General features: G+C 34.3%; 1 protein-coding gene across 12 annotated transcripts in view; it reads left to right on the top strand.

Annotated features, from left to right (window-relative positions):
* Positions 1 to 27008, top strand: part of HERC1 (HECT and RLD domain containing E3 ubiquitin protein ligase family member 1) — a 211125-nt gene that overhangs the window by 100455 nt on the left and 83662 nt on the right. For 10 of the 12 annotated variants that reach the window (XM_074234356.1, XM_074234348.1, XM_074234347.1 and 7 more), the window contains 14 exons: positions 70 to 338; positions 906 to 1121; positions 1995 to 2115; positions 2938 to 3175; positions 3326 to 3516; positions 10740 to 10895; positions 11060 to 11166; positions 12937 to 13047; positions 13127 to 13303; positions 14237 to 14476; positions 17720 to 17803; positions 21680 to 22200; positions 24274 to 25049; positions 26809 to 27007. In XM_074234356.1, coding sequence (XP_074090457.1) covers positions 70 to 338; positions 906 to 1121; positions 1995 to 2115; positions 2938 to 3175; positions 3326 to 3516; positions 10740 to 10895; positions 11060 to 11166; positions 12937 to 13047; positions 13127 to 13303; positions 14237 to 14476; positions 17720 to 17803; positions 21680 to 22200; positions 24274 to 25049; positions 26809 to 27007 — 3406 coding nt within the window. The remainder of the gene's footprint in view (positions 1 to 69; positions 339 to 905; positions 1122 to 1994; positions 2116 to 2937; positions 3176 to 3325; positions 3517 to 10739; positions 10896 to 11059; positions 11167 to 12936; positions 13048 to 13126; positions 13304 to 14236; positions 14477 to 17719; positions 17804 to 21679; positions 22201 to 24273; positions 25050 to 26808; position 27008) is intronic. The other 2 variants (XM_074234350.1, XM_074234352.1) reach the window with 2 other exon arrangements.

Raw genomic sequence — 27008 nt, 5'->3', positions numbered from 1 at the left:
CCTCATCTAGTTTCACAATCTGTTTTCTGCACTCTGGAATTGATACAAACTTATTATTTGTGCATGTAGGACCTGTACACAGTCAAATGGAACCTTTGAATGATGCCTGGACTCACTTGAAACACAGTAGAGACTGGTTGTTTGGCTCCTCTTACTCATTTGAATATGATTTTGACCTTACTAAGGTCCTTGGAGTTCATACTTTGATTGAAAATGTTGTCAGCTTTGTAAGTGGAGATGTGGGAAATGCCCCAGGTTTTAAAGAACCAGAGGAAAGCATGTCTACGAGTCCCCAGGCCTCAATCATTGCAATGGAACAACAGCAGCTAAGGGCAGAGGTAAAATATCTTGATTTGCTCAAAATTAGCTTTATCCTGGATTTTTGAAACTTGAAGTGAACAGGCATATAGTATATGTACTCTTGCTCCCATTATTATAATTTTAACTGAAATAAAACATTTATTTGATCAAAAATAAAAATTTGAAAGCATGACTTCAGTAGATATTTGGCTGAACACATAATAAAAATGAGGCTCCCCGATTTTATAGAAATAAAATCAATACTGGTTTGTAACCCTGGGAGTATGACTTGGATTTTGGAAGCCTAGTCAGTATAGCTGATTAAAAAAAGGCAGAATAGTTGCATTAATGGAATATTTATTTTCCAGCAAGAAAACTTAGGCCAGAAATCTCCCAGAAATGTTTCATTTTGCCCACCTTTATAAAGCCTTTTCAGAGTTTCTTAATTGACAGTTTTCTCAGCTATTAAGGTATAATATTTACAGATTTTCTTCAGATTTTTTGGTGAAAATTCATAGATACAAAAATTAGAAGAACTATTATAGATTAAAACATTTGAAATGTTAGAATTTAAAATTCTTTTCATTTTAATTTGTTTATTAAAGCTTCGTTTGGAGGCCCTTCATCAAATCCTCGTTCTACTATCTGGAATGGAGGAAAAAGGCAGTGTACCACTAACAGGAAACAGGCAAGGATCTGGATTCCAGTCATCCTTACTTCTTACATCAGTTAGACTGCAGTTTCTAGCTGGGTGTTTTGGTTTAGGAACAGTAGGACATGCAGGAACCAAAGGAGAAAGTGTACGACTACATCATTATCAGGTATGATGCAATTTATGTTTATGTGTCCCCCTACAGTAGGTTTTAATTTTCAATATGTTTTAATTTTGTGCATTTTGTAAATCTGGTTTTTTAACTAAATTTTATACTTTCTAAAGTTGAAATTTTAAAATATTAAATATTGTGAGTTTACTACAGTCCCAGAGGAGTAGAATTTCTGGAGTTTTGTTTTTTGTTTTTGTTTTTGTTTTTTTAGTATTTTGCATACTAATCTTTACAAATGAGTTTCTATTCTAAATTTATTTGGATGGAAATTTTCTGTTTTGCTGGCTAATATGTATATATCTATTAGTTTGGAGAATTTAGTTTTAATTAAGCCATCTTTGAGTTTTCATGATCAAATTATTTTTCTAGCATTATTAAACCTTATTAAGAAGCAGTTATTAAAAGACAAAATAAATTGTGGGGAAAGAGACCAAATGAGTCAGGAACACTTAGGTTAAAATCATACCTCTGATGCTTATGGTATGCATGACCCCAAGAAAATTATTTAATCTTCATGTTAAATTACAGGCAGTGTACTACTACTTACCTGTTAAGTTATAGACAGCTTTTATGGCAATGATTCCCATAGGATTTTTCTATATTAAGAACATAGATATTTTGGACATTCACTTATTTGCAAATTATAGGAAAGGCAGTAATTCCAAGAAATGTTGAAAATGTAAAATTAGTACAATTGAAATTTAGTATTTTCATAATAACGTATATGCATTTTTTTTATGCTCCTGCTTTCAAGTTTCTACAGGCAAAGCAAGCCCTAGCATAGACTGGTAACAAACGAATAATACAATTTCTACAAGGTAGGAGTTGACGTTGCTGTTAATAAAGAATAAATTACTATTTTTAACTTAGGATGGCATCAGAGCAGCTAAAAGAAATATTCAAATTGAAATTCAAGTTGCTGTACATAAGATTTATCAGCAGTTGTCTGCAACTTTGGAGAGAGCTCTGCAAACAAATAAACACCACATTGGTAAGTGAACTGCTTGTGAAACTTTTGGTGCAAATGGCACTTGGTCCTACATTTACAAATGTGGATTTCTCTACCATTTTTGTAGCATTAGTGGATGTATTTGGAGAGAAATGGAAATGGTACTTCTAAATGTTCTATCTCTCCAGTAGAATCACTCAGTCAGTATTTAATATAAGCTGCTTATGTATGCCAGACAATTGAAGGCCAGATATTGAGAATAGAAATAAAATTAAACAGCACCCTCAAAGGACCAAAGTTGTATTGGAGAAGGCAAACATGTACATACGTAGGTAGGTGCAAAAAAATCTAGAGAACTGGGTGGGGAAGCACACTAATAGCCAGGATGATCAGCAAAGGTTTCATGTAGAAGGTAACATGAGAGCAAGGTCCTGAAAGGGAATCCAGGAATTGTTGGAAGCATGGTTATGAAGAATATAAATTAGTGGCTTAGAGTGGGTGAAGGGCAGTAGCATCAGAGGATTGGAAAAGTAAGTTGGGATCAGATTGTAAAGTGTTTTGGATGTCAAACAGAAGAGTTCATATTGATAAGAGGGAACCAGGAGAGTCTGATAGAGGAGTGAGATGCTTTATAAAAGTCACTTTGTTATTGTGTGCTTCTTGAGAACAGGATGTTTGTGATTTTGTTTTTATGTCCTCACTGTCCATTGTAACTGTGCCTTCCATATAAGAAGTGCTTGTTTAATTGAATATTCAATTACAAACTCGAGAGTAAATCACACTTTATGTTTTGTGATTTTATACTTTACCATTTTCACCCTCAGGGACTAGTCTCTAATTTAAGCTTTTTGCCTTGTTTTTTAGAAGCTCAACAGCGTCTCCTCTTGGTAACAGTTTTTGCTCTGAGCGTTCACTACCAGCCAGTTGATGTTTCTTTGGCAATTTCCACTGGTCTCTTAAATGTACTGTCACAGTTATGTGGCACGGACACTATGCTAGGGCAACCTCTACAACTGTTGCCCAAAACCGGTATTTCTCAGCTTAGCATAGCTTTGAAAGTAGCCAGTACGAGACTACTACAGATTCTGGCCATCACTACTGGGTAAGCATTTTACTTTGACGTGTTTGTTCTATCATTTTTTAGCAACTCTAGCTTTTCTAAAACCCTTAATTATATATTCTACTAAGTTTTCTTTCTTACATTAAAATATTTTTCAAATTGTATTTTTTTTTCCTCTGACCTCTTCCTTAGGACCTATGCTGACAAACTGAGTCCTAAGGTTGTGCAGTCCTTGCTCGATCTACTGTGTAGTCAATTGAAGAATTTGTTGCTGCAAGCTGGTGTGCTGCTTATGGTTTCCTTTAGAGAAGGTGAAGAGGAAGAAGAAGAAGAAGAAAAAAAGGCAGACCCTTGTGGAGATATTGAGAAAAGAGATTTTAGAGGTATCTTGTAACCTTAAAGTTGTTTCATTGATGTTTTTTGTTATAATCATTAATTTATACCTTTCTCTAAATTGAGTCCCCTTTTGTAAAAAAGTAATGAAGCAGAAGCATCTTGTACAGAATTCTTATCTGAATACATGTGCATTATTCTTTTAAAAGTTCAACTTCTCTTTGAGTATAATCTTTTCATTTATATCTTTGAAACCGTTGTGCATATTGTTACTCATGCCTCAACCCCATAAATCCATCTTCACAGTTTGGACTTTGAAGCTTACCAGTTCAACTATTTGTTACCCTTTCTTTTGATTGTTCTTACTCTCTACTGTGGCACCCCATGGAGCTAAATCTGCTTTCTTGGCTTTAGTTCTAGTATTGCTGAATACCAGTAGAAGAAGCTAGGAAACTGTCTCCCAGGACAATATACAAATTTATATTTTTTTAATATTGTAGTCTCACCTAGATAGCCTCCAAAGTTCTATTCAACCATCTCTCAAACTAATAACAATCTTTTAGTTGCCAGATCTTTTTTCTCAGTCTTTATCTTTTTGACCTCTCTGTATCCTTTGATGTGGTTGAATACCCTTTTTCTGCCTAATAATCTCTTTGATATAGGTTTTTGTGACACTATCCTCTCTTGGTTCTCCTCTTAACTTATATGACACCTTCTTAGTCTACTTTGCTGGTTCTTCCTCCAGTTTATTATGCTTGCTAACCTCAGGTGTTGAAAAGGACTTTTTCTTCTACAGTGCTTTACTTATCAGTACCATCAGCTTCCAAGGATTTAGTTATGATGTCTCTGCTGATGATTCTAGACCTAACCTCTCTTCTCACCTCCAGTCTTGGCATATCCAACTGCCTATTGGCCATCTCAAAGCTGGATACTCTGTAGACATTTTTAAACTCCATGTCCAAAACTGACCTTGTTATTTTCCCCCTAAACTAAGTTTCCTGTTACTGTTGATGATACCACCATCCTCCCAGTCTGAAAATCTCCACAACCTAGGTGTCCTCTTTGACTCTTTACTGTCACTTCCTGTGGTCAAATCTGTTGCTATTGTCAATTTTACCTTCTCTCCTATGACACTCATGCCTGGGTTATTGCAGTGTTCTGATTAGTCTCCCTACCACAAGTTTCTCCTCTCCAATCCATCTTCTTGGTAATTTTCCTAAAGCCCAGGTTTGACCATGACACCCTCTATCCCCACGTAAACTCTAGTTGTGGTTCCTTATCACCTCTGAATCAAATATAAAATCCTCTGTATGGCCCTTAAAATTTTCATAACCTATGGATACCATCTCCCTCCCCACCTCCCCATTCAATCTTCTTAAAGCTTAAACTGCCCCACCTCCCTATTCCCCTATGAACTTTTCTGTCCAACTCCTCAAACAAGACATTCTATCTCCCAGCTCCAGACATTTTCACTGATTTTCCATTCCTAGACTTCTTTCCTTCCTTATTTCTGCCTTCTTGTTTCTTTGACTTCCTTCAAAACCCACCTTCAACAAGAAGTGTTTTGTATTCCCCCTTAATTCTATTACATTATTTCTGTTGACTGATTCCTTTTTTTATAGATTCAGTAGCTTGACATGGTCCTTCACAAGTTGTCTCCCTCTTTAGGATGTGAGTTTCTTGAGAAGAGGACCTGTATTACACTTTTCTTTTGGATTACTGGGTCACTGAGTTGTAGCTGGCACTGAATGAATGACTGGCTAATTACGTGGGACACCATCACCATTTATTATTAGACATTGCTTACCTGATAAATCTTGTCTTTCCTCAGTCTTCATCCTCCTTAAATTTTCTCTAAAGTTCAACTGCATCCCATTACTAGATATTCTTTTCTCCCTTGATTTCATTATTCTGCTCTCTCCTGGTCCTCCTGCCTGGCTGTTTCATTTTAGTTACTTAACAATTTCCTCCATCTACTATCTTCCAAGCACATAGGCATCTCATAAAAGCTCTGTTCTGTATCTTCTTAACCTCTTGATACTTCTCTTTTCTCCTTAGCTCTCATAAATTCAATGATTATCTCTGCTTGGATGACTCCCAGGTTTAGCAGACACATCTTGGCATGGTAGATATAGTGTTGTACTTGGATTGGATATAGGAAGACCTGGGTTCAGACCTGATCTGACACTCATTAGATGTGTGACCTTAGGTATATCACTCTGACCTCACTAATTTTAGCCAAAATTTTCTTCATCTCAAAAAAAAAAGAATTACAACTGTTCAAAGAAGAGAATATGTGTAAAGCACTTTCCAAACTTTAAGACACTATAAAAATTCATTCATTTGTATATAAACAGTAGTTATTGTTGTTGTTATCCTTGTGTAAAACTCTGATCTCCAGCCTTTAATCTTTTGTACTTTGATACCACATTAGTAATTGGATGCATCTCCATTTTAATGACCCATTGGCACCTCAAATGCTCCAAATCCAAAGCAAAACTTGCTATCCTTTTTTCTTAATTCCATCCTTCTTCCATAGTAAACTTTTTTTTTCAAAACTACTATAGCATTTTGAGTTATTTGTCTCTATCCCATTTTTCTCACTCCACCATCTTTTAGTTGCTAAATCTAATGTAGTCTTCCTCCCTGGCCTAATTCTATGACTTCTTTTCTATTAGACCCTTTTTTGCTTTTTGTATTATTTTTTTTCTTTGAAAAACTCAATGTCTTTTGTGATGTCTTTTGCACGTATTTTTGAATGTTCTCCCTTTCTCTTTCCCTACCTACCTGAGTCTTTACTTAAAACAAAGATTGAATTCATTGACCTTATCTATAATAACGTTACATAAATATTGGCAATTATAGACATGTAACATTCCACTCATGATTTTCCCCCTCATTTTTTCCTCATCTTTTCCTAGAACCATAATCCTATATAAGGCTCTGATCACCTCTCATATGTACCATCCTGATTGATCTTTTTGCTTCCAGTTTCTGTCCTTCAGATTTTATCTCATAGCTGTCAAAATAATCTTCCTAAGTCACATATATAATGAGGATATTAAAAAACTTTTCGTAACTTCCTATTGTCATGGAGGACAAGCTGTCCTCTATGCCTGGAATGCTTTCTTTCATTTCTCCCTTTTATGATCCTTATCTTCTAAAGTTAGCTCAGGTGCTATCTTCTCTGAGAAACTTCCCATTCATACTGGTTGTAAATACTGTCCCTTTCCTCATAGCATTTTGTATTTACATATGTGTATCTTCTAATTATGAATTATAGAAAATAGGCATTTATTAAGTACCCCCATCATGCTAAACACTTTATAAATATCTCATTTGTTGAACATATTTATTGTCTATATTGTCAGTATTTATTTAGCCCTATACTATCAAAATCTTGCTAAGGATAGACTGTATATATATAACTCATCATAAAGATAAGGATGTAGATATATATTAATATCATCTATGCTCTTCAGTGGATTTTTCTACTTTTACTATTTGCCTATTCTGTTTTTTTCAATATTTTTTTGCTGGGTTTATAATTGTTGCCCTTTTTTTCATTATTTTCTTGTATCACTCTCATCTCTTTTTCTAATTTTTCCTCTACATCTCTCATTTGATTTTATAAAAAACCTTTCTGAGCTCTTCCAGGAGCTCTTTTTTTTTTTGGTTGGGGGAGGGGCTGAGACCAAATTGACATTTTTCTTTGATGCTTTGGATGTAGCCGTTTTTGACTTTGTCATCTTCTTTTGAGTTTATGTTTTGATGTTCCCTGTCACCTTAGTAACTTTCTGTGGTTAGGTTATTTTTTGTTGTTTGCTATTTTTTCTCATTTATTTATTGACCTTTAACTTTATATTAAAATTAGACTCTTCTCTTGGGGTAAAGGAAGGCACTGTACCAACCTTGAGGTTTTTTTGTGCTGCTCTTTTTTTTAAGGTGGTATAATCTAAAGAGAAATGTGTTCCCTACTCTGCTGGCCTGTGTAATGTAGTTTCTCTCCTCCTCTGGGGTTGCACGCTAAGTGCCTCTTTTTGTCCTGGTTTCCAACTTTGGAGCATTGCAGCAGAGTTCTTCCCCTAGAGGCAGAAAAGTATCTCCTATAATCTCCTTCTGACTAGTTGTCCAACTCCTTTATCTTTAGACTGAGAACTCTAGAAGCTGCCACTGCCAATTCAGTAGCTAATCAGGTCTGCTGCTGGTTTGCTGCGGCATGATCTGTTCTGGATAATCTTCATACCCATCCAAGTGAGACAGACCTTTCAACCTGCCCTTTTGTTTTCTCTGACCCTCCAGAATACATTTGGAAGTTATTTTTAAATTGTTTGAGCGAATTTTGGAAGAACCCAGGCAAATTCGTTCAAATTCCCTTCCATCCTTTCTCCTTCCCCCAACCAATTGAGAAAGCAAGAAAATAAAACCCATTATAGATATATGCAGTCATACAAAACAAATTTCCCCATTAACCATAGCCTTCCACCCTATCCCCATTCACCCTTTTCTCCCCTGAAAGAAAAAAGGAAAGAAAGCAAATAAAAGAAATATACTTATTTGTATTTTTGACTACATTATTAGATCTATATTTAAAGGTAGGTAATATGTTTCATCATGTGTACTTTGGAATTGTGCTTTTAAATTTTATTATCTTTATGATACTGCTTATTATTTAAATTGTTGTCCTGAAATTTTCCATTCATGATTTCTTACTCCCTCCATGTACCACAACTTGTTCTGCCATAATTTTTATATATGGGTCCTTATCCTCTTTCTTTGTTCTCTTTGGAGTGAACTTTTCTTGAAGATGCTGTTCTTGATAATAGGTGTGATGATTTTTTGAGTAGTTTATAATCCTTTAGCCTCTTTAATCTTGTAAAATCTGAACTAACTTTTCTGACATACCTTTTGCTGTAATCTTCTCTATACTCATTTACATCAAAGTTATTGAATTTGTTTTGAATTATTTTGTAAAATTCTTCATAGACTTCCTCTAACTTTTTACCCCTGCAATAAGTATTGGCACACAAGTTTGTAGTCATTTCATTTTCATGGTTCTTCTTTTGTTCTTCTTCATTATGAATATATAAAATAAGATCCATGTGGTCCATGGAATGATTTCTCTTATTGATTTTAGTACACAGTGAAGCTACCTCTGTCCACTCCTTTGTTTCTCTCGCCAGAGAGAACCTATGATTTTTCCTTCTGTTTAATTTCAACTTTCTCTTGTTTTCCAGTTTGATTTATAGGAAGAAGATTAATATTTATGATAATCAGTTTATCTAATAATAACATGTTGATTGAACTGTCACTTTTAATTTTTTTTAAGTTAATTCTCACTTTCTTGGTATTCCTTTCTGGCTCCCCAGCTCTCTGTGTCTGTCTCTCAAAATCATTATTTCCCTGTGTGCCTCTAGAACTCTTCCTTGTGACAAATTAAGTAGCCAAGGAAAATACATCAATGTATATCTAAAATTGCAATCTACAACTTGTCTAAAAAGTTCTCATTTTTCTGCAACTGTTATTCATAATCTCTTTGCTAAGGTGGTAGGCATGCTTTAGCAGGAGAATCCTTTGAATTATAATTGGACATTCCCCTGACCAGAGTTCTGAAGTTTTCCGGTATTATTTTTAACTGAGTCAATCAATAAATGTTTATTAAGCACCTGCTGTTGTACCAGGTTGTGATTGTTGTATAAATGGTTCTTATTATTTTGTGTCTCTATATCAGTTCATATGTTTTCATGTATGTCTTTTCTTGTGATTCAATAGTCTATTATATTCACATACCACAGTTTGTTTAATCATTCCTCAGTTAAGGGGCACCCAGTTTTCTTTCTAGTTCTTTGTTATTACAAAAAGTGCTATTATGGTTTTGTGCATATGGCACCTTTTTCTTCTGTCTTTGACCTCATTGAAATATATGTCCACATTAGTAATTAGGTCAAAGAATGCAGTTTAATGACTTTAAATATAATGCTAAGTTGTTTTCTGTAACATTTACATCAATCCTCTGCTCTTAACAACACAGTGTTAGTATCTGACTTCCCAGTCAGACTCTAGCCTCCATCTTTTTCCCCCTTTTCCACTCTAATAGGTTTCATTTAAGTCACCTTTCTCTCATTTGTGATTTGGAGGATTCTTTCATATGCTTGTCAAACACTTGCCTTTCCTCTTTGGAAAATTGCATCATCGTAGTTTTTGACCACTTAATGCATTGAGGAATGGACATTGCATGTTTAGTATTTTTTTTTTAGGTTTTTGCAAGGCAATGGGGTTAAGTGGTTTGCCCAAGGCCACACGGCTAGGTAATTATTAAGTGTCTTGAGACCAGATTTGAACCCAGGTACTCCTGACTCCAGGGCCGGTGCTTTATCCACTGCGCCACCTAGCCGCCCCCACATGTTTAGTATTTATGTATATCTTGGAAATCAGAACCTAATCTGAGATTTTTACTATAAAGATTTTCCTTCATTTAACTAGTTTAATTTCATAAATGTAAAGCTTTAATTTTTATGTAATCAAGTCTTTTCTTAAATGATCACTTTCTGCCCTGCTGGGTTATGAATTCACCTACTATTCCTTGTTGTGCTAGGTAACTTCTATTTTCAAATTTTTAATTGATCTTTACATATATATCATTTATTCTTTTGGAGATCACTGTGGTAAATGATGTATTGTTTTATGAAGTGCATTTTGTTCCAAACTGCTTTTTCAATTTTCCAGCAGTTTAGCAAGAAAATATATTTTCCAGTATTTTGTGTCCTTTATAAAACACTTTATAAGTTATTATACTGTACTACTTCTGGATCTTGCTTATCTAGACTGTCCCACTGATCAATTTTTGTTTATTTTTTTATGTTTTTATTTTATGTATTTAATGGGGTTAAGTGACTTGCCCAGGGTCACACAACTATGTCACTGAGGTCAGATTTGAACTCAGGTCCCCCTGACTCTAGGGCCAGGTGCTCCATCTACTGCATCACCTAATTTTCCCCTTTGTTTATTTTTTTAAACCAGTACCAAATAGCTTTGATACTTAGTACTTTATATTATAATTTGAAATCTGAGAATATTAGGATCACTTTCACTCTTATTTCTGTTTCATTATTTTCCTTGACCTTTTGTTCCCCAGAGATACTTTGCTATTATTTTTTTAGTTTGGTAATTAATTATTTGAAAATTTGAGTAATATGACTGTAAATCATTGTTTGTTGTAAATGATTTTTTTCAAATTTGTGATTTAACCTAAACTTTTCTTTTAAATTCTCAGCTGTGCTTAGAAAGCAGCATGCAGCAGAACTGCACTTAGGGGACTTTCTAGTTTTTCTGCGAAGAGTTGTGTCTTCAAAAGCTATTCAATCAAAAATGGCTTCTCCAAAGTGGACTGAAGTGCTTCTTAACATTGCATCTCAGAAGTGTTCTTCAGGTATAACATTTAAAATGTTTGCATTGCATGTTTGTTTCATTCAGACATTGACTATACTTAACATTGATGGACAGTTAACTTAATTTTGAGAATTTTATTGAGAGATCTTAAATTTTCCATCCCAAACCATATTGATGATAAAACTGTTTTTTTTTCTTTTTTAGGCATTCCGCTTGTGGGTAACTTAAGGACCAGATTACTTGCACTTCATGTCCTTGAGGCTGTATTACCAGCTTGTGAATCTGGGGTTGAAGATGATCAAATGGCTCAGGTCTATATTTTTAAAATCATTCTAAAATGTAATCTATAATATTCCAAAACTAAATGAAAATCAGTCAAGAATTTATTACCTGTTATATTCCTAGAACTGGGCTAAGTAGTAGGTACATAAATACAAAGAATGAAATATTCTCTACTAATGTGGAATTCTGAGAGGTGGATTGAAGTACATACAAAAATAAAGTTAATAAAAATTAACAATGGATATTTACATAACTTCATATTAATATAGCCTTCAGATTCTCATATTGCACTGTTCTAATCCTTCTTTTTATACTTCCCACAATTCTTGACTCCTCCATGTGCCAAGCCCCTTCTGTCTTTGGAGTTACCCATAAATCATCTTCTCACTCATGCCTCTGCCCCACTTCTGTGTTATCCAGTGTGCCCATTTCAAGAGACATATGCTGCCACCCCATCTAATCAAAGTTCTTTCATCTAGACTAATGGAAAAGCTTCCATACTGGTTTCTTGCTTCCAGTCTCCTCTATCATCAAACAGTCTTCCATACATCTATGAAAGAGATATTCATAAAGCATAGAACTGACTATGTCCTCAGAAATCCTAGATAGTTTTCTTCAGTTTACAAGGCAGAATTTTATCAGTCTGATACTTAAGATTCTCTTTTTCTAATCTTATTTCTTGCTGGTCTTCTATAGGCATTCTGTGTGCCAATAAGATTGACATGCTAGCGATTTTTGTAACTACTCCCTATCTGAATCATATCTTGATGCCTTGGTATATTTGGTCAATCATGTCTGAAATATTCTCCCTTTTTTACCTTTGTCTTCAAACACAGTTCAGGAATTCCTTCAATACAGTGCTGCTTATGATTTTTCTTCCTCTACCCGCCTAGTGATTTCTACTCTTTCCCATTTGAAATTACTTTGTATTTGTGTTGTGTTCCCAACAAGATTATAATCCTTGAGGATATTGTTCCTCCATAGGATAGAGGATAGAGAATGTTTTGTTTTGTCCTTTTGTCTCCATTGTTTTGAACTATATTGGTCATAGTAGACATTTAACAAATGCAAGTTGTATTGAAGACAAAGATCTATTGGAGCCTGTGATTCATTTGTGATCTTTATGGAATTCAGACTTAGAATAATGCCTTGGACTGGGTGTCTGAGCCTTTTAACACCTGTGCTCCTTTGTAGTTGTATATTTTGGTGTTTCTACTTGTCCTTTTCTAGATTTAGGATGAATTCAGTTCTCATATTGTCCAAGTTATTTAGTCTGCAGAGTAGGTATTTTTGCCAATTCCCTTCCTCTTTTCAGGACTAGATACTAGCCAGAACAGAGGCTTCTCTGGAGTCAGTAAGACTTGAATTTAAATTTGACTTGATACTTTATTAACTGTGTCACAAATCATGTAAGCTTTAAAGTTTCCTCAATTGTAAAAAGTATACTAGCATTTAACCATCTCAGATTTTGGTGAGGATCAAATGAGATAAGATTAATAAAATGAAATTATAGCCCTGTTCTTAGCACACAGTAAGAGCATAGCAAAAATACTGGTTGTCTTCCTTCCCTACATGTAATAGAGGCTCATTATGTTTTTGTAGAATGAATAACGTGAATAAAGCTAATGCTCCATTAATTAATTAGGTAATTTAAAATTTATGAGGCTTCTAAAATTATTAACTTACCAACAGAAAGTAATATGTTATCAAATTATGTAGTTTGTGTTTTCTAATAACTCTTAAAATTGCTACATTGGAATCAGGCTTCTCTCTCTTTTTTTCCTCCTGCAACGAAACAGGTTGTTGAACGATTATTTTCCCTCCTCTCGGATTGTATGTGGGAGACACCCATTGCTCAGGCCAAACATGCAATTCAGATTAAGGAAAAAGAGCAGGAAATGAAATTACAGGTAATTGACCTTTGTAACAATTATCTTTAGTAATTATATGCAGTTAGCTTATTTTGAAATAAAACTTTATTTCTGATAGAAGCAAGGAGAACTAGAGGAAGAAGATGAAAATCTTCCTATTCAAGAAGTATCCTTTGATCCAGAGAAAGCTCAGTGCTGTTTAGTAGAAAATGGACAGATTTTAACCCATGGCAGTGGAGGAAAAGGATATGGATTAGCATCAACAGGTGTAACATCTGGATGCTATCAGTGGAAGGTATGTGAAATTCCAATTTAAAAATTTTGCTTTTCAATTTAAAAATAATTTTCACATTGTGAAAAATATAATTTTTCTTCATATGATATAATTATATCATAAAGAATCATTCTAGCTAAGTCTAATTAAAAGTTCCCATTGGGGGGCGGCTAGGTGTCACAGTGGATACAGCACTGGCCCTGGAGTCAGGAGTACCTGAGTTTGAATCCGGGCTCAGACACTTAATAATTACTTAGCCGTGTGGCCTTAGGCAAGCCACTAAACCCCATTTGCTTTGCAAAAACCTAAAAATAAAAGTTCCCATTGGATACCTAGCTGTGTGAACTTGGGCAAGTCACTTAACCCCATTACCTTGCAAAAACAAACAAACAAAAAGTTCCCATTGGAGAATAGTTAGAATTTCTAAAAATCATTCCTTAAAAAAAATCCTTTCAAAATATTCTCAGTATCTGTGAATTTTTTAAAAGATATAATTAGAAATTAAGATGGACGGACTTCTTAAGATAGTCTTGGCAAAATGATTGAGAGTTGCTTAAAGAATAAAATAAAAAAAATCTGCAGGTATAAAAACTGTAACAACCTTATTTATGACTTTTTAAAAAAAATTTAAGGTAATGGGGTTAAGTGACTTGCCAAAGGTCACAGAGCTAGGCAATTATTAAGCGTCTGAGGTGAAATTTGAACTCAGGTCCTCCTGACTCCAGGGCCAGTGCTCTATCCATGACACCACCTAGCTGCCCCATGACTTTGTTTTAAAGTAACAAAATGAATCATACATTCCATTTTATTTTATTTGACACCTTTTACTATAGCTTCCTTGAACATGTATTAACTATAGATATACATTCCTTTCCTTAAATGTGGATTAACATAATTGATTAGTATAATTAAAGGATTATTTGATATTAATGAAAATTATTGATTTTACTTTAGTTTTACATTGTAAAGGAAAATCGTGGTAATGAAGGCACATGTGTTGGAGTTTCTCGATGGCCAGTACATGATTTTAACCACCGTACTACCTCAGACATGTGGTTGTATAGAGCCTACAGTGGTAACCTGTACCATAATGGAGAACAGACGTTGACATTGTCCAGTTTTACTCAAGGAGATTTTATCACTTGTGTATTGGACATGGAAGCCAGAACCATTTCCTTTGGTAAAAATGGAGAGGTACTAAAATTTGTTCATAAGATTCATGTTTTCTGTGTTTTTGAGTTTTATATAGGGTCTGATTTCCAATTATTTAGATCATCTACTCTACACTTGATTTTCTTCTTTCTTCCTGTTTCCTTTTCTTCTGTTACAGTACTTATTAATATCTATACTAGAGAGCAGAGGGCAAAAAAGAAGAGATTGTGTAATTCTATTTGATAAAAGTTGTTGAAAATAATGCTTGAATTAGCATTTATAGAATTTCCCCAATTAGAAATAATAATCAAGAACTGATTGTAGTAACTCTATGTGCTGGATTTGTATAAATTCTTATTGTAAATTTTATCAAGGAAAATTTTATTTCATAAAAATTAAGTGTTTTAGAATTTTAAGAGTTGAAAAGGACCTTAGAGGTCATCTTTTTAAACTTCTGCATATTGTAGAAATTCTTTCTAGTGCTTCTCTAACAGGTTATAATCCAACTGTTCCTTAAATATGTCTAGGGGCAAAGAACACTATTTCAAACATTGTCCATTCTATTTATGGACTGCTTGAATTGTTAGGGAGGCATATTTCAGTTAACTTCTTTTTCCTAGTTCTGCCCTATGGAGCTACATAGAATAAATCTAATCCTGTTTCCAGAAGGCAGCCCTTCAGATATTTTAAAATATCTATTGTCCTGTCCTGAAATCTTTTTTAGACAAACATCTCTAGTTCTTTAAACTGTTATTCAGATACTATGCCCTCAAATCTTCTCCCCAGCTAGGTGACCTTCCTCTCAAGTTTGTGACTGTTCCTCTTAAATGTGGCAAACCTAACTGATGCAGTAATCCATATGTGGAATGACCAGCACAGAGTATGGCAGGATTCAGTAAACTCAAGCTTTTTAATAAGATGTGAGTAGAAATTAAGATGGACTGCTTAAGATAGTCCTGGACTATCCTGGATAGTCCTCCTTTGTCCTGGACATGTACCTGTATTAATGAAATCTAAATTCTAAACAGTCTTTTTTTTTTCTTTTTCTTTTTCTTTTTTTTTTTTTGGGCAGATATCATGTTGTCTATTCATTGAGCTAACAGTCAACTAAAAACACCTCAGGATTATAGGGTTAGAGTTCTAAGAGGCCTTTAGAGTTTATTACATTGAAACATTAAATCTTTGAAGCTAGTTGATTTTTTTCAGCATTTATGCAGGTCTTCATACATTTATTTCTTGCTAAATCCAGTCCATCTTTAGAACCTTGAAGGATTTTCTGAATCATAAGTTTTGTTGTCCAAAATAATAGTTATCTTTCTCAGATTTGTATCAGATGTGAAACCATGCCTTCCTTGTTTTTATACCAAGTAATTGCTAAAATGTTTAATACCATAGGATCAATGACAGCACCCTTTTATAAACCTCTAGAGCTTTCCCTCCTGCTTGACAGCCATCAGTTAACACTTTGAGTACTATGTAACCTTCTAATATCTTTCCTATTTTTCATCTTATCCACAAGAATATAAAAAATAACTTTTATAAACTTACTGAAATTCAAAAGTATTTCTATAACATATCCCTGATACAATGAGCTAGCAACCCAGTCCAAAAAAGGGATTTTAATTAGTTTGCTGTGCTTTCTCCTGCTTGTTATCATTTTCTTTTCTCAGTGCTCAGAATCCATTTGATTGACTGTTCTAGAATTATCATAGCGATCATCATAAAGCTTGTTGTTACATGATGTGTGGAATTCTTATCTTTCCCCATTTAGAAAATTGAATTATTAATTATACTTGTTTTGTTACTTCTCTTGATCTATACAATTTCTCAAGCATTATAGATAACAATTTGACAGTAGCATAAACAGGTTCATGCAAAAGTTTGGGATATATTATTTATCAGGACAAGGGGTTTGAGCTCATTTAGACCCACTAGATATTTTCTTATTCCTTGTAGTTTCATTCCCCACCTATCCCCCCTTGTTTTTTTATCATTTCCAATCTAAAGATCATTTTTCGGGGCGGCTAGGTGGCATAGTGGATAAAGCACCAGCCCTGGAGCCAGGAGTACCTGGGTTCAAATCCGGTCTCAGACACTTAATAATTAACCTAGCTGTGTGGCCTTGGGCAAGCCACTTAACCCTGTTTGCCTTACAGAAAACCTAAAAAAAAAACAAAAAAAAAATAAAGATCATTTTTCTTGATCGGAAATATTGAATTGAAATGATTGACTAGTGTTGTTATTAAAATTATTACATCGACTTAAACCAAGAGCTTTTTTCCTTTTCTTTTTTGTTATGAATAGCCTATAAAGCCTTTTATTCATTGGACTTAATGTCATAATCTTGTATTCTCTTGAACTCTGACAACCTTTCAGGCTGGGGTTCTTGGGGCCATAGTATCTACTGATTTGGGCTACATTTTTTTCATCACAACTTTCCCTTTGTTCCTTCTGCTGGATGCACATTTACACCCAGAACACCTCAGGAACATGTAGAGATCACAGCTCTTAAGAGACTATTTCTAGCAATTGAGGAAATAACAGAACACGTAAACCTTACAAGTGATAGGCTCGTTGGGCCTTTCATCAATGCCTCTATCGCATTACCACTTTCACAAGCTTCTCTGATTCAAAAAATTTTCTTTATTCATATTCTCTCTTTGGATACTCCCATCTTTGTCTTCATCAAGATAATTTCTGTTTGTATTGCCACAATCTTATTTTCAGAATTTCATATTCTTATTTCATGAATCTTGGGCTATAGGATTAGGAAACCTTAACTTCTGCTCTCTATACCACACTTCCCACTAAACATTTTAATAAATGCCTTTCTGAAGTCTAGGATATGTGTTTGACTTTGCCCTGAATTCTCTAATTTGACTATTAAGGCATGGTCACATTTTCCCAAGGTTCCTATTCCTTTAACTTCATCAGTTCTTTCCTCTTGATTCGTACTAAATTTAGATTAACAGTTCATTTCATTGCTGTTTCTACATGCTGGATGGTAAAGGTGGTTAAGAAAAAAAGCCAATAATTTATGACATCCTCTTTTTTTCAGAATGAGATATCTAGCAGACATTCTAATTGAATTCCCTTATCATTACTATATCTTGCTTTGGTGTCAGTTTTGTGATCTTTATTAAGGAAGCATCTTCTTCTCCATTCAATTAAGGCCATCTATAGCATATTCCTACAATGATATTATCTTTAGACCTTTTAGGTAGAAACTGCATTGTTTTATTCTTTAATGTTTCATTTTTTTCCCCCTCCAATATTCAAATTTAGGAACCCAAACTAGCTTTTGAAGATGTGGATGCAGCAGAGTTATATCCTTGTGTAATGTTCTATAGCAGCAATCCTGGAGAAAAGGTATTTAAAAGTTGTATTTTTATACTAAGGGGAATTAGTTATTGGTTTTGGTTGTCATTAATTTCTAATGTAATGTACAAATCTGTAAATGTTCTCTTCTCTTCTCCTCTCCTCCCTCTGCCTCCCAGCTTTTCCACTTCAGCTCTGGGACCAGTAATCAAATCAATCAATAACAGCTTTCCTGGAAATGACATTATCTTAGTTATCCTGTAACTCCCCTTATGATCCCTATGATTTGCCAGTCCACACTCCCCCCCCCCCCCCCAGCCCCGGCTATTATTTCCTTTTAAATTGTTTTCGCTTATTGGAATATAAGTCTCTTGAATCCAGGACTTGCCATTTTTCTATCTAAGAGATAGCATTTAGCAAAGTGTCTGTAAGCACTTTAGTGCTTTTTTGCTTATTCATATTCTCTTAAATTTGTTGAAAAATAGAGACCTACATAACTGGATTTCTCCTTTGGTAAAATAAAATGAAATAACATGTAAAAGTGTTTGATTTGGTGATGGTCATATTTATTCTCTTGCTATTAAAGTGCCTTTTTTAAAAAGGTTCTTTCTAGTTCATTATTTTACCGAGTATGTTGAAACAATGCCTAATTTATAAGTAATTTTTTGGAGAAATTGATTCATTATCAGCTAAATATAAAACCCATAAACATTAGAGGACCTTAAAATGAAAAAAAATGAATTATTGTTTTGGTTTTTGATTCAGTATTGAATTGTTAAGTATAGTCTTAGGTCAGGGCTAGAATTTGTGCAATCATTGACAACACAGTTCCATGTTTCAATTTTCTTTTTTTTTTTAAAGATTTTATTTATTTTGAGTTTTACAATTTTTCCCCCATTCTTGCTTCCCTACCCCCCCACCCTACAGAAGGCATTCTGTTAGTCTTTACATTGTTTCCATGGTATACATTGATCCCAGTTGAATGTGATTAAGAGAGAAATCACATCCTTAAGGAAGAAAAATAAAGTATAAGATTATATAATAAAGATAACTGGTTTTTTCCCCTAAATTGAAGATAATAGTCTTTGATCTTTGTTCAAACTTCACAATTCTTTCTCTGGATAATTTTCAGTTTCTAATCTATATGATGCAACTACTTTTTCTTGAATTTATGTTATGACCTAACTAGAGAATATTTTTGGTGATTTTTTTTTTTCTTCCTTGATCATTTTGTTAAGAATGGTGACTGGGCATGTGCAAAGTACTTCATAATTGCAAACTATTTCACCTTGATTTAAATTTGATCCTCACAGATCCACTATGAGTTAGATCAGGGGTGGAAAACCTCCAACCTGCAGGCTATATTGTCTATCAAGACCTATAAATATAATAGTTTTTAGGGGAGAATTACTTAAATGTTTGACCAAATATAACCCTTGATTGATGTTACAAATATACAAATGGCCCTTGACAGAATAAAAAAGGTTCCCAATCCCTGCATTAAGAAATGTAGAGGGGCGGCTAGGTGGTGTAGTGGATAAAGCACTGGCTCTGGAGTCAGGAGTACCTGGGTTCAAATCCAGTCTCAGATACTTAATAATTACCTAGCTGTGTGGCCTTGGGCAAGCCACTTAAGCCCATTTGTCTTGCCAAAAAAAAAAAAACAACCTAAAAATGTAGATATTATTGAATCCATTTTACAAATTAGGTTGTCCATTTATTTCAGTCATGCCCAACTCTCTGTGACCCCATTTGGGGTTTTCTTGGTTCAGCTACTGAAGTGGTTTGCTGTTTCCTTCTGAATCTCATTTTGCAGATGAGAAAACTGAGGCAAAAAGGTTAAGTGACTTGCCCAGGTTCACCCAGCTAGTAAATGTCTGAGGTCAAATTTGACCTTGGGTCTCCCTGACTTTAGTTCCAGTCCTCTCTCACTGTGCTACTGTGAGAACACTTCCCTACCAGTCAGTGACCTGAAATTTTATGTAACCTTTTAAAAGACACATAGAGATGCTGCCACTGCTGTTTCTGATAGCTATATTTAGCCCTTCCAGCACTAGTCAGTGTTTTACAATTAATTATTTCATTTAATGTTTTTGATAGCCTAAGGAAGTAGATAGATGAAGAAATTGAGAGATTGACTTGCTCAGTATCACAATCTAGTGTCTGACTGAATTTGAACTCAGGTTTTTCTGACTTCAGACCCAGCATTTTATTCACTTTGTCACCCAGCTATCCCAGAATGGCTAATGATAGGTTTTTCTGACTTGGATTCCAGTTCTCTTTTCTGCTTTCCAATGACTTGCTTTATTTGAATGGGAGGCTGATTGTTGCTGATCTGAGAAGAGAATTTCATTGCTTAGTGAAGATATTTATTTTAAATATGAATGGAATAATATTTGATTTCTCATGCCCTATTATTTTGTTTTTTTAGTCATCTCAGTGATGTCAGGTAAATACTTTCTTTTATTTTGAGGCTACCACTGTTTGTTAGAATAAAGTCTTTAGAAATTTGTGAAAATTAGATAAGATTTTTTAGGGAGATAAAATTGTAGATCAGTTTTCCATAGATATTTTATCCATAAGATAGGCCTTGAGAGGGGGGAGAAAATTCTTGTTACTTTAGTTCTTCCTTTTGACATCTAATATTTCTGAGTATACTAGAGTTTAATGATTTTAACATATTCCAAAAACCAGTGAACCAGAGCCTACATAACCAAGAGTACACACTTATTGTATTATTTTTCAACTCAAGAAATTTCTTTGTAGTTAGTAAACTGTAGAGTTGTTTTGGGGACATTAATCTAGCTTAGCAGATAGTTTGTATAATGAATAGAGTTCTGGAGTTGGAGTTAAGAGTACTTTAGTTTAACCCCTGCCTCTGCTGTTTGTTCTGTAGCCCTGAACAAGTTACTTAATCTTTCCAACTCACTTTATTCATTTGAAAAAATGGAAGCTATTTTGATTGGCACCTATCTTACTGTCTTATTGTGAGGAAAGGATGAGATAACTTTAAAAAAGTGCTTTGCAAATCTTAAAGCCTTGTAAATGTTAATAAATAAGAATTTCTCAAATAGTACAGAATCAAAATTCCCACTCCTTGATGCTTATCTTGCTAGAAAACCTCATGATTGACCTTTGTGGGGTAGTCTGAACTGAAGCTCTCACAGAGATTGGCCATTTTCAGGGAATATACCTTGACTTCATTTAACTCTTAGAATAGACCCAGCTTTTGTGGAATTGTTCTAGTTTTTTAGGATTCCCAAACCATGGAGAACTCATGTAACCAAGTAACTTTCACTCTAGAATAGAAAAAATTTCAAGGGATTTTTGGACTTGGATGGGGAAAAAAATCACACTCTCATTTTTATTAATTCTAAACTGACATTTTGGATTTCCTTTAATTATGTGAAAGCATTATTTTGAGAAAGAGGTTCAAAAGCTCCTTTAGACTGCTAATGGGTCAGTAATCTTACCCAAATGTGTGCATCTATGATACAAATGTTAAGAATTTTTCTTCTATGGGAAGCTAGGTAGAGCAGTGGATAGAGCACCAGCCCCAGAGTCAGAAGGACCTGAGTTCAAATTCAGCCTCAGACACATGATAATTATCTGGCTGTATAACTTTAGGCAAGTCATTTAACCCTTTGCCTTGCAAAAAAAAAAAGAATCTTCCAAACTAGAGGATATGTGAATACTGATCTGATATAGTCTCTTAAATTCCAGTAGTAAACCTGAAGCTGTAGCTTAAACAAATATTCAGAATTAAAATTCATAATTGGAACTTTGTTTCAGTTGCTTGCTTAACATTTTGGAATGATAAAATGAATAGTTTTTATGGTTATTGTTAATTTGATGTTTGACCAGTCTGTCTGTCTGTCTGTCTGTCTCTCTCTCTCTCTCTCTCTCTCTCTCTCTCTCTCTCTCTAGGTGAAAATCTGTGATATGCAGATGCGAGGTACACCCAGAGACTTGCTTCCTGGAGATCCAATATGTAGTCCTGTAGCTGCAGTGCTTGCTGAGGCCACTATTCAACTTATCCGCATCCTTCACAGGACAGATCGTTGGACACATTGCATAAACAAGAAAATGATAGAAAGATTACATAAAATTAAGATGTGCATTAAAGAAACTGGTCAAAAACTAAAGAAAAGTCGCTCGGTTCAAAGCCGAGAGGAGAATGAGTTGAGAGAGGAAAAAGAGAACAAAGAGGAAGAGAAAGGTAAACATAGTAGGCATGGTCTTGCTGACCTCTCGGAGCTGCAGTTGAAGACACTCTGTGTAGAGGTGTGGCCTGTGCTTGCAGTGATAGGTGGAGTTGATGCCGGTCTGAGAGTTGGAGGTCGATGTGTTCACAAGCAGACTGGGCGTCATGCCACCTTACTTGGTGTGGTCAAAGAAGGTAGTACATCTGCCAAGGTCCAGTGGGATGAAGCAGAAATTACTGTCAGGTATGATATATTCAAGTAAACTTTGAATTATTGAACAAGGTTGTCAGCGATAGAAAATAGTAGTATATGTTTTAAATGAGATACTAATGGACATTTTTCTTTTGAAAAAGATTTGTTACTAATTCTTTGATTTTTGTGTGATCATGTTCATTTATGATCCAAGGATAATTGAAAATAATATATGTGTGTATTTTTAGAATTACCCCCTTAGTTTCAGGTATTTTCTGGAATAAGGTAAGTAGTTTAAGATTTCTAGCATTTATTTTGGATCATTTACCTTCTGGTCATTTCATGTATTTAATTCTTAAGTTCAAAGGTGAAAAGGAGAGGGGAGGAGAGAATTCAGATTTATTCATTTCATTGAGGAATGGGAATATTTGAATTAGGTTTTAGATTGTGATTTTCACTTATTTTTGCTTTATCGTCTATTAATATAGGCAATCAAATTATTATACATGTATAATTTTATCCCTCACTGAGGAAACATTTTGTGTAGAAATGAAATATTTTGAGTTAAAAATGAAAGTCACATATTCTGTTGAATTATTAATAAGTATTATAATGATAACAAATGGACCTAAATATACATATATGATTTTGAAAGACTGAACATGTGTCTTTCATACAATTACTATGTTTAAAAGATATTTTTAAGCTACTTTGAACTTCATGATTGAAGGAATTTTACTTTATTTTTATACTCTACTTGGAAATTTAATCTATTATTCTAAATGATGTTTGCATCATCATTCTTGAATACAATTATCTCCTGATTTTGGATTTTGTTGATACTAACCATCGTGGATACTCAATCTAGGGGTATAACAGAGCTATCTATTATATCTCATTTGAACCTTGCTACGGCCCAGTGAAGTTGATACTAAGGTAATCCATTTTATAGATGGGGAATTGAGGCTTATAAAAAACTTGAGTGACTTGCTTATGATTGTATGGCCAAGTTACAGAGGCAGAATTTAAAGCTAATAGTTTTCTTTTAACTCCAAGACCAGTACTTTTTCATTATACCAGACTGCCTTTCACTTTTAACTCCAACACTATCCCAGACTGCCCTTCACTTGATAATTTATATTTTAGACACTATAGTTTTAATGTTTGTTTTGTTTCCTTCTCTTTTAGTTTTATGCTTATATTACAATGATGTTTAGGAAAGCCTTTAAATAATAAAATGAAATTTGTATTAATCATCTTTCTCAAGTAATGTATTGATGACAAGTGGTAACTCTCTTTAGACAGTCTCTTAGTTGAATATGGAATCTATTTTTTAAAAAATGTTTTTTTGAAATAATAAATGATAATTACTGTTCAATTCATTATACTGCCCATTGTTATATCTAATTGAGATGTTAGATATGGGCCTGACATCGCTTTTGTTGTGTTGTTTGGGTGGGGTTTTTTAGGTTTTTGCAGGGCAGTGGGGTTAAGTGGCTTGCCCAAGGCCACACAGCTAGGTAATTATTAAGTGTTTGTGGCCAGATTTGGCCTCAGCTACTCTTGACTCCAGGGCTGGTGCTCTATCCACTGTGTCACCTAGCCAGTCTGTAGTGTTATTTTGATGTAGAACAAGGCCTAAATCAGAAAAACTTTGGAAATGAATCTTGCAGAAAAATTTTTTGCAATTACAGTATTGTTAAGTTTGAACAAGTTCTTGTGACATATGTAAAATTTAAGAATGGTAAACTTGAGTATCAAGACAAAAGAAGTAAATTTAAAATGAAATACTTTTCTGTGAAGTTGGTAATGAACCATTACAAAAATAATAAATTAGACATGTTAGATGAACATTCTAAGTTAAAGTTGAAAACATAATAATTTGTATTCATTGGTGAAAGCATGTGCATGTCTCATTGCCTTTGCATTCAGCATCACGTTTCCCTTTTTTCTCATCGTATTCCTTTCCCTGTTTGTATTAAATTTTTTAAAACTTCTAGTTCATTTAAATTATTCTCTATTATATGCATTGTGCACCTTATTTTTGCCTACATTATTTCCTGTACTTTCCTCCTGTCTATCCCTCACTTGCTTCTTCCTGTGTCATTCTGATCTTTATTAAAGCTTCCCAACTTTTTGGTCGCCTAGTGATACTCCATTGTATAATCTGGAACCCTGCGAACCACTGCCCTTTGATGTTGCAAGATTTCGTGGATTGACAGCTTCTGTGCTGCTGGATCTCACTTATCTGACTGGCATTCATGAAGATATGGGCAAACAGAGTAACAAGAGACATGAGAAGAAACACCGACATGAATCTGAGGAGAAAGGGGATGTTGAACAGAAAACAGAAGGTGATCCTGCTTCAGATGGAAGACCAAACTTAAGTTCTGATGATGTCAAAACTCATGCCGCTACAAACTCCAAGTCAGAAAATGAAATAGCTTCATTTTCTTTAGATTCAACATTACAAAGTACCGAGTACCAACACCAAGTAGTAGAAGGAAAACGAAAAAACCATGAACATACTTCCAAAAATCATGACATTGCTCAATCAGAAATAAGAGCTGTACAGTTGTCTTACCTCTATCTTGGTGCTATGAAATCACTTAGTGCTCTTCTTAGTTGCAGTAAGTATGCTGAGTTGTTATTGATACCAAAAGTCCTAGCTGAAAATGGTCACAATTCAGATTGTGCAAGTTCTCCAGTTGTTCATGAAGATGTTGAAATGCGTGCAGCTTTGCAGTTTTTGATGCGACACATGGTGAAAAGAGCAGTCATGCGTTCTCCCATAAAGAGAGCTTTAGGATTGGCAGACTTGGAAAGAGCGCAAGCTATGATCTACAAATTAGTAGTCCACGGTCTTTTGGAAGACCAGTTTGGTGGCAAAATCAAACAAGGTATATCTTCTATTATCATCATTATAATTATCATTAGTAGTAGTAATAATGTCCTTTTGTAATATTTTTATAATTACATAAATTGTTATCATTAAGATTATTTTTTCTGTAGTAGTTATATTTTAATTTTTTCTTTCAAAGAAAGGCATTTGAATGATTCTTGTTATTTTTGTATTACAAGTACTATCACCTCATTTATAGAATTAATAATATTCAGGGCATTTTTCATAAGTTATTTTAATTCATCCTCACAGCAGCAGAGTGTTAATGATTGTCATTTTCCAAATAAGAAACTAGAACTAGAACTCAGATGATGATTTTTCAAAAATTATTTAAATGCATGTATTATGACTAGTTAAAATTTCATTTGGGAAGACTTAAATTTAGCATACTACAGAAAACTGTTGTCATTTAACATTTTGATTTTAATATACAGTATACTATTTAGCTCAAATAAATTTTATTTTATTTCCATCAATTGCAACATATCAGAATTAAAACAGGATTGTATTACAAGGTTGTCATCTCTCACTTGAGAAGGTAAATTATAAAATAATATTAAGCCTTATAGATTTGAGGTTATGGCTTAAGAAATATGAGGAAAGATCTCTATACATATTCCTAGATTTTAGAGGTGGGTCAGGACCTTAGAAATCTAATCTAGCACCTTCATTTTACAGATGGTGAAACTGAAGCCAAAAGAGAGAAAGTCAGTTACATTCAAGGTTACATTCCTACTTGATGACAGTCAAAACTAGAAATCAGGGGGCAGCTAGGTGGCGCAGTGGATAGAGCACCGGCCCTGGAGTCAGGAGGAGCTGAGTTCAAATTCGACCTCAGACACTTAGTAATTACCTAGCTGTTGTGGCCTTGGGCAAGCCACTTAAACCCTTGCAAAAACCTAAAAAAAAAAAAAAAAAAACCCTAAAAATCAGGGGGTCTCCTTATTCCAATTTCAGTACACTTTCCAGTGTGCCACACTATATTAATTTCAGTTGGTACCATATGCTACTTGATTATGAAATAGTGACATAGCAACTCCATTGAAATTGTTCATCATTGAACAACCCTGCTGCTATGGCAAAGGTTTTATGTTAGTTATAATAAACCACACACAGTCAAACAAGCATGAGTCTTGAAAGAAGAGAGGGATTCTTTGAGATGGAGGTGAGCTCAGAAGGAAAGCATTCCAGCCTTGGAGGTTGGGCATAGAGGTGGGATTAAGTTCATAAATTGCCCCTTACTTAGATGATGGGGGGGGAAATATAAAAACATTAAAAGTATTGAAACACCCTTAATTTCTTTGTAGAATATATAGACTCAGTCTAGCTTTTATAGCCTTATGACCTTTACATATCTTCATTTTTTGTTTGTAGACTAAAATGCGAGACTAAATCAGAATGCCTGGAAACACAGTCAAACATAGTTGAGTCAGACATCTTTAAAACAACTACCAACTCAAGCAAAAGTCTAGATGATTTTATTGAAGAAAATCTTTTAAAAAAGCCATTATAGTATTCTAAAATGTTTTATACATTAATGTGTGCATGGTATAGAATACAAGTTATAGTTTAAAAAGATGTCAATACAATATGCATTTTTCTGTGAATATTTATTGATGGCTTGTACTTTTAGTAAGTGATATTTTAAGAACTTTTCCTCACCCTACAATTTGAAGTTAGATACAATTTCTCCTGCTTATGTCACTTATGAAAATATTGTTTCCTTATGTGTCTTTTATAAACTACTTATTTTCTAGAAGTTGATCAGCAAGCAGAAGAAAGTGATCAAACCCAACAAGCACAGACACCAGTTACTACTAGTCCTTCAGCTTCCAGTACAACATCCTTTATGAGCAGTTCTTTGGAGGATACTACTACAGCAACTACCCCAGTAACTGATACTGAGACAGTACCTGCCTCAGAGTCACCAGGAGTTATGCCACTTAGTCTTCTCAGG

Source organism: Macrotis lagotis, chromosome 4 (genome assembly GCF_037893015.1).
Source record: "Macrotis lagotis isolate mMagLag1 chromosome 4, bilby.v1.9.chrom.fasta, whole genome shotgun sequence".
NCBI classification, from domain to species: domain Eukaryota; kingdom Metazoa; phylum Chordata; class Mammalia; order Peramelemorphia; family Peramelidae; genus Macrotis; species Macrotis lagotis.
The sequence above is the reverse complement of the archived record's forward strand: the minus strand, read 5'-3'. Positions and strand labels throughout refer to the sequence as shown.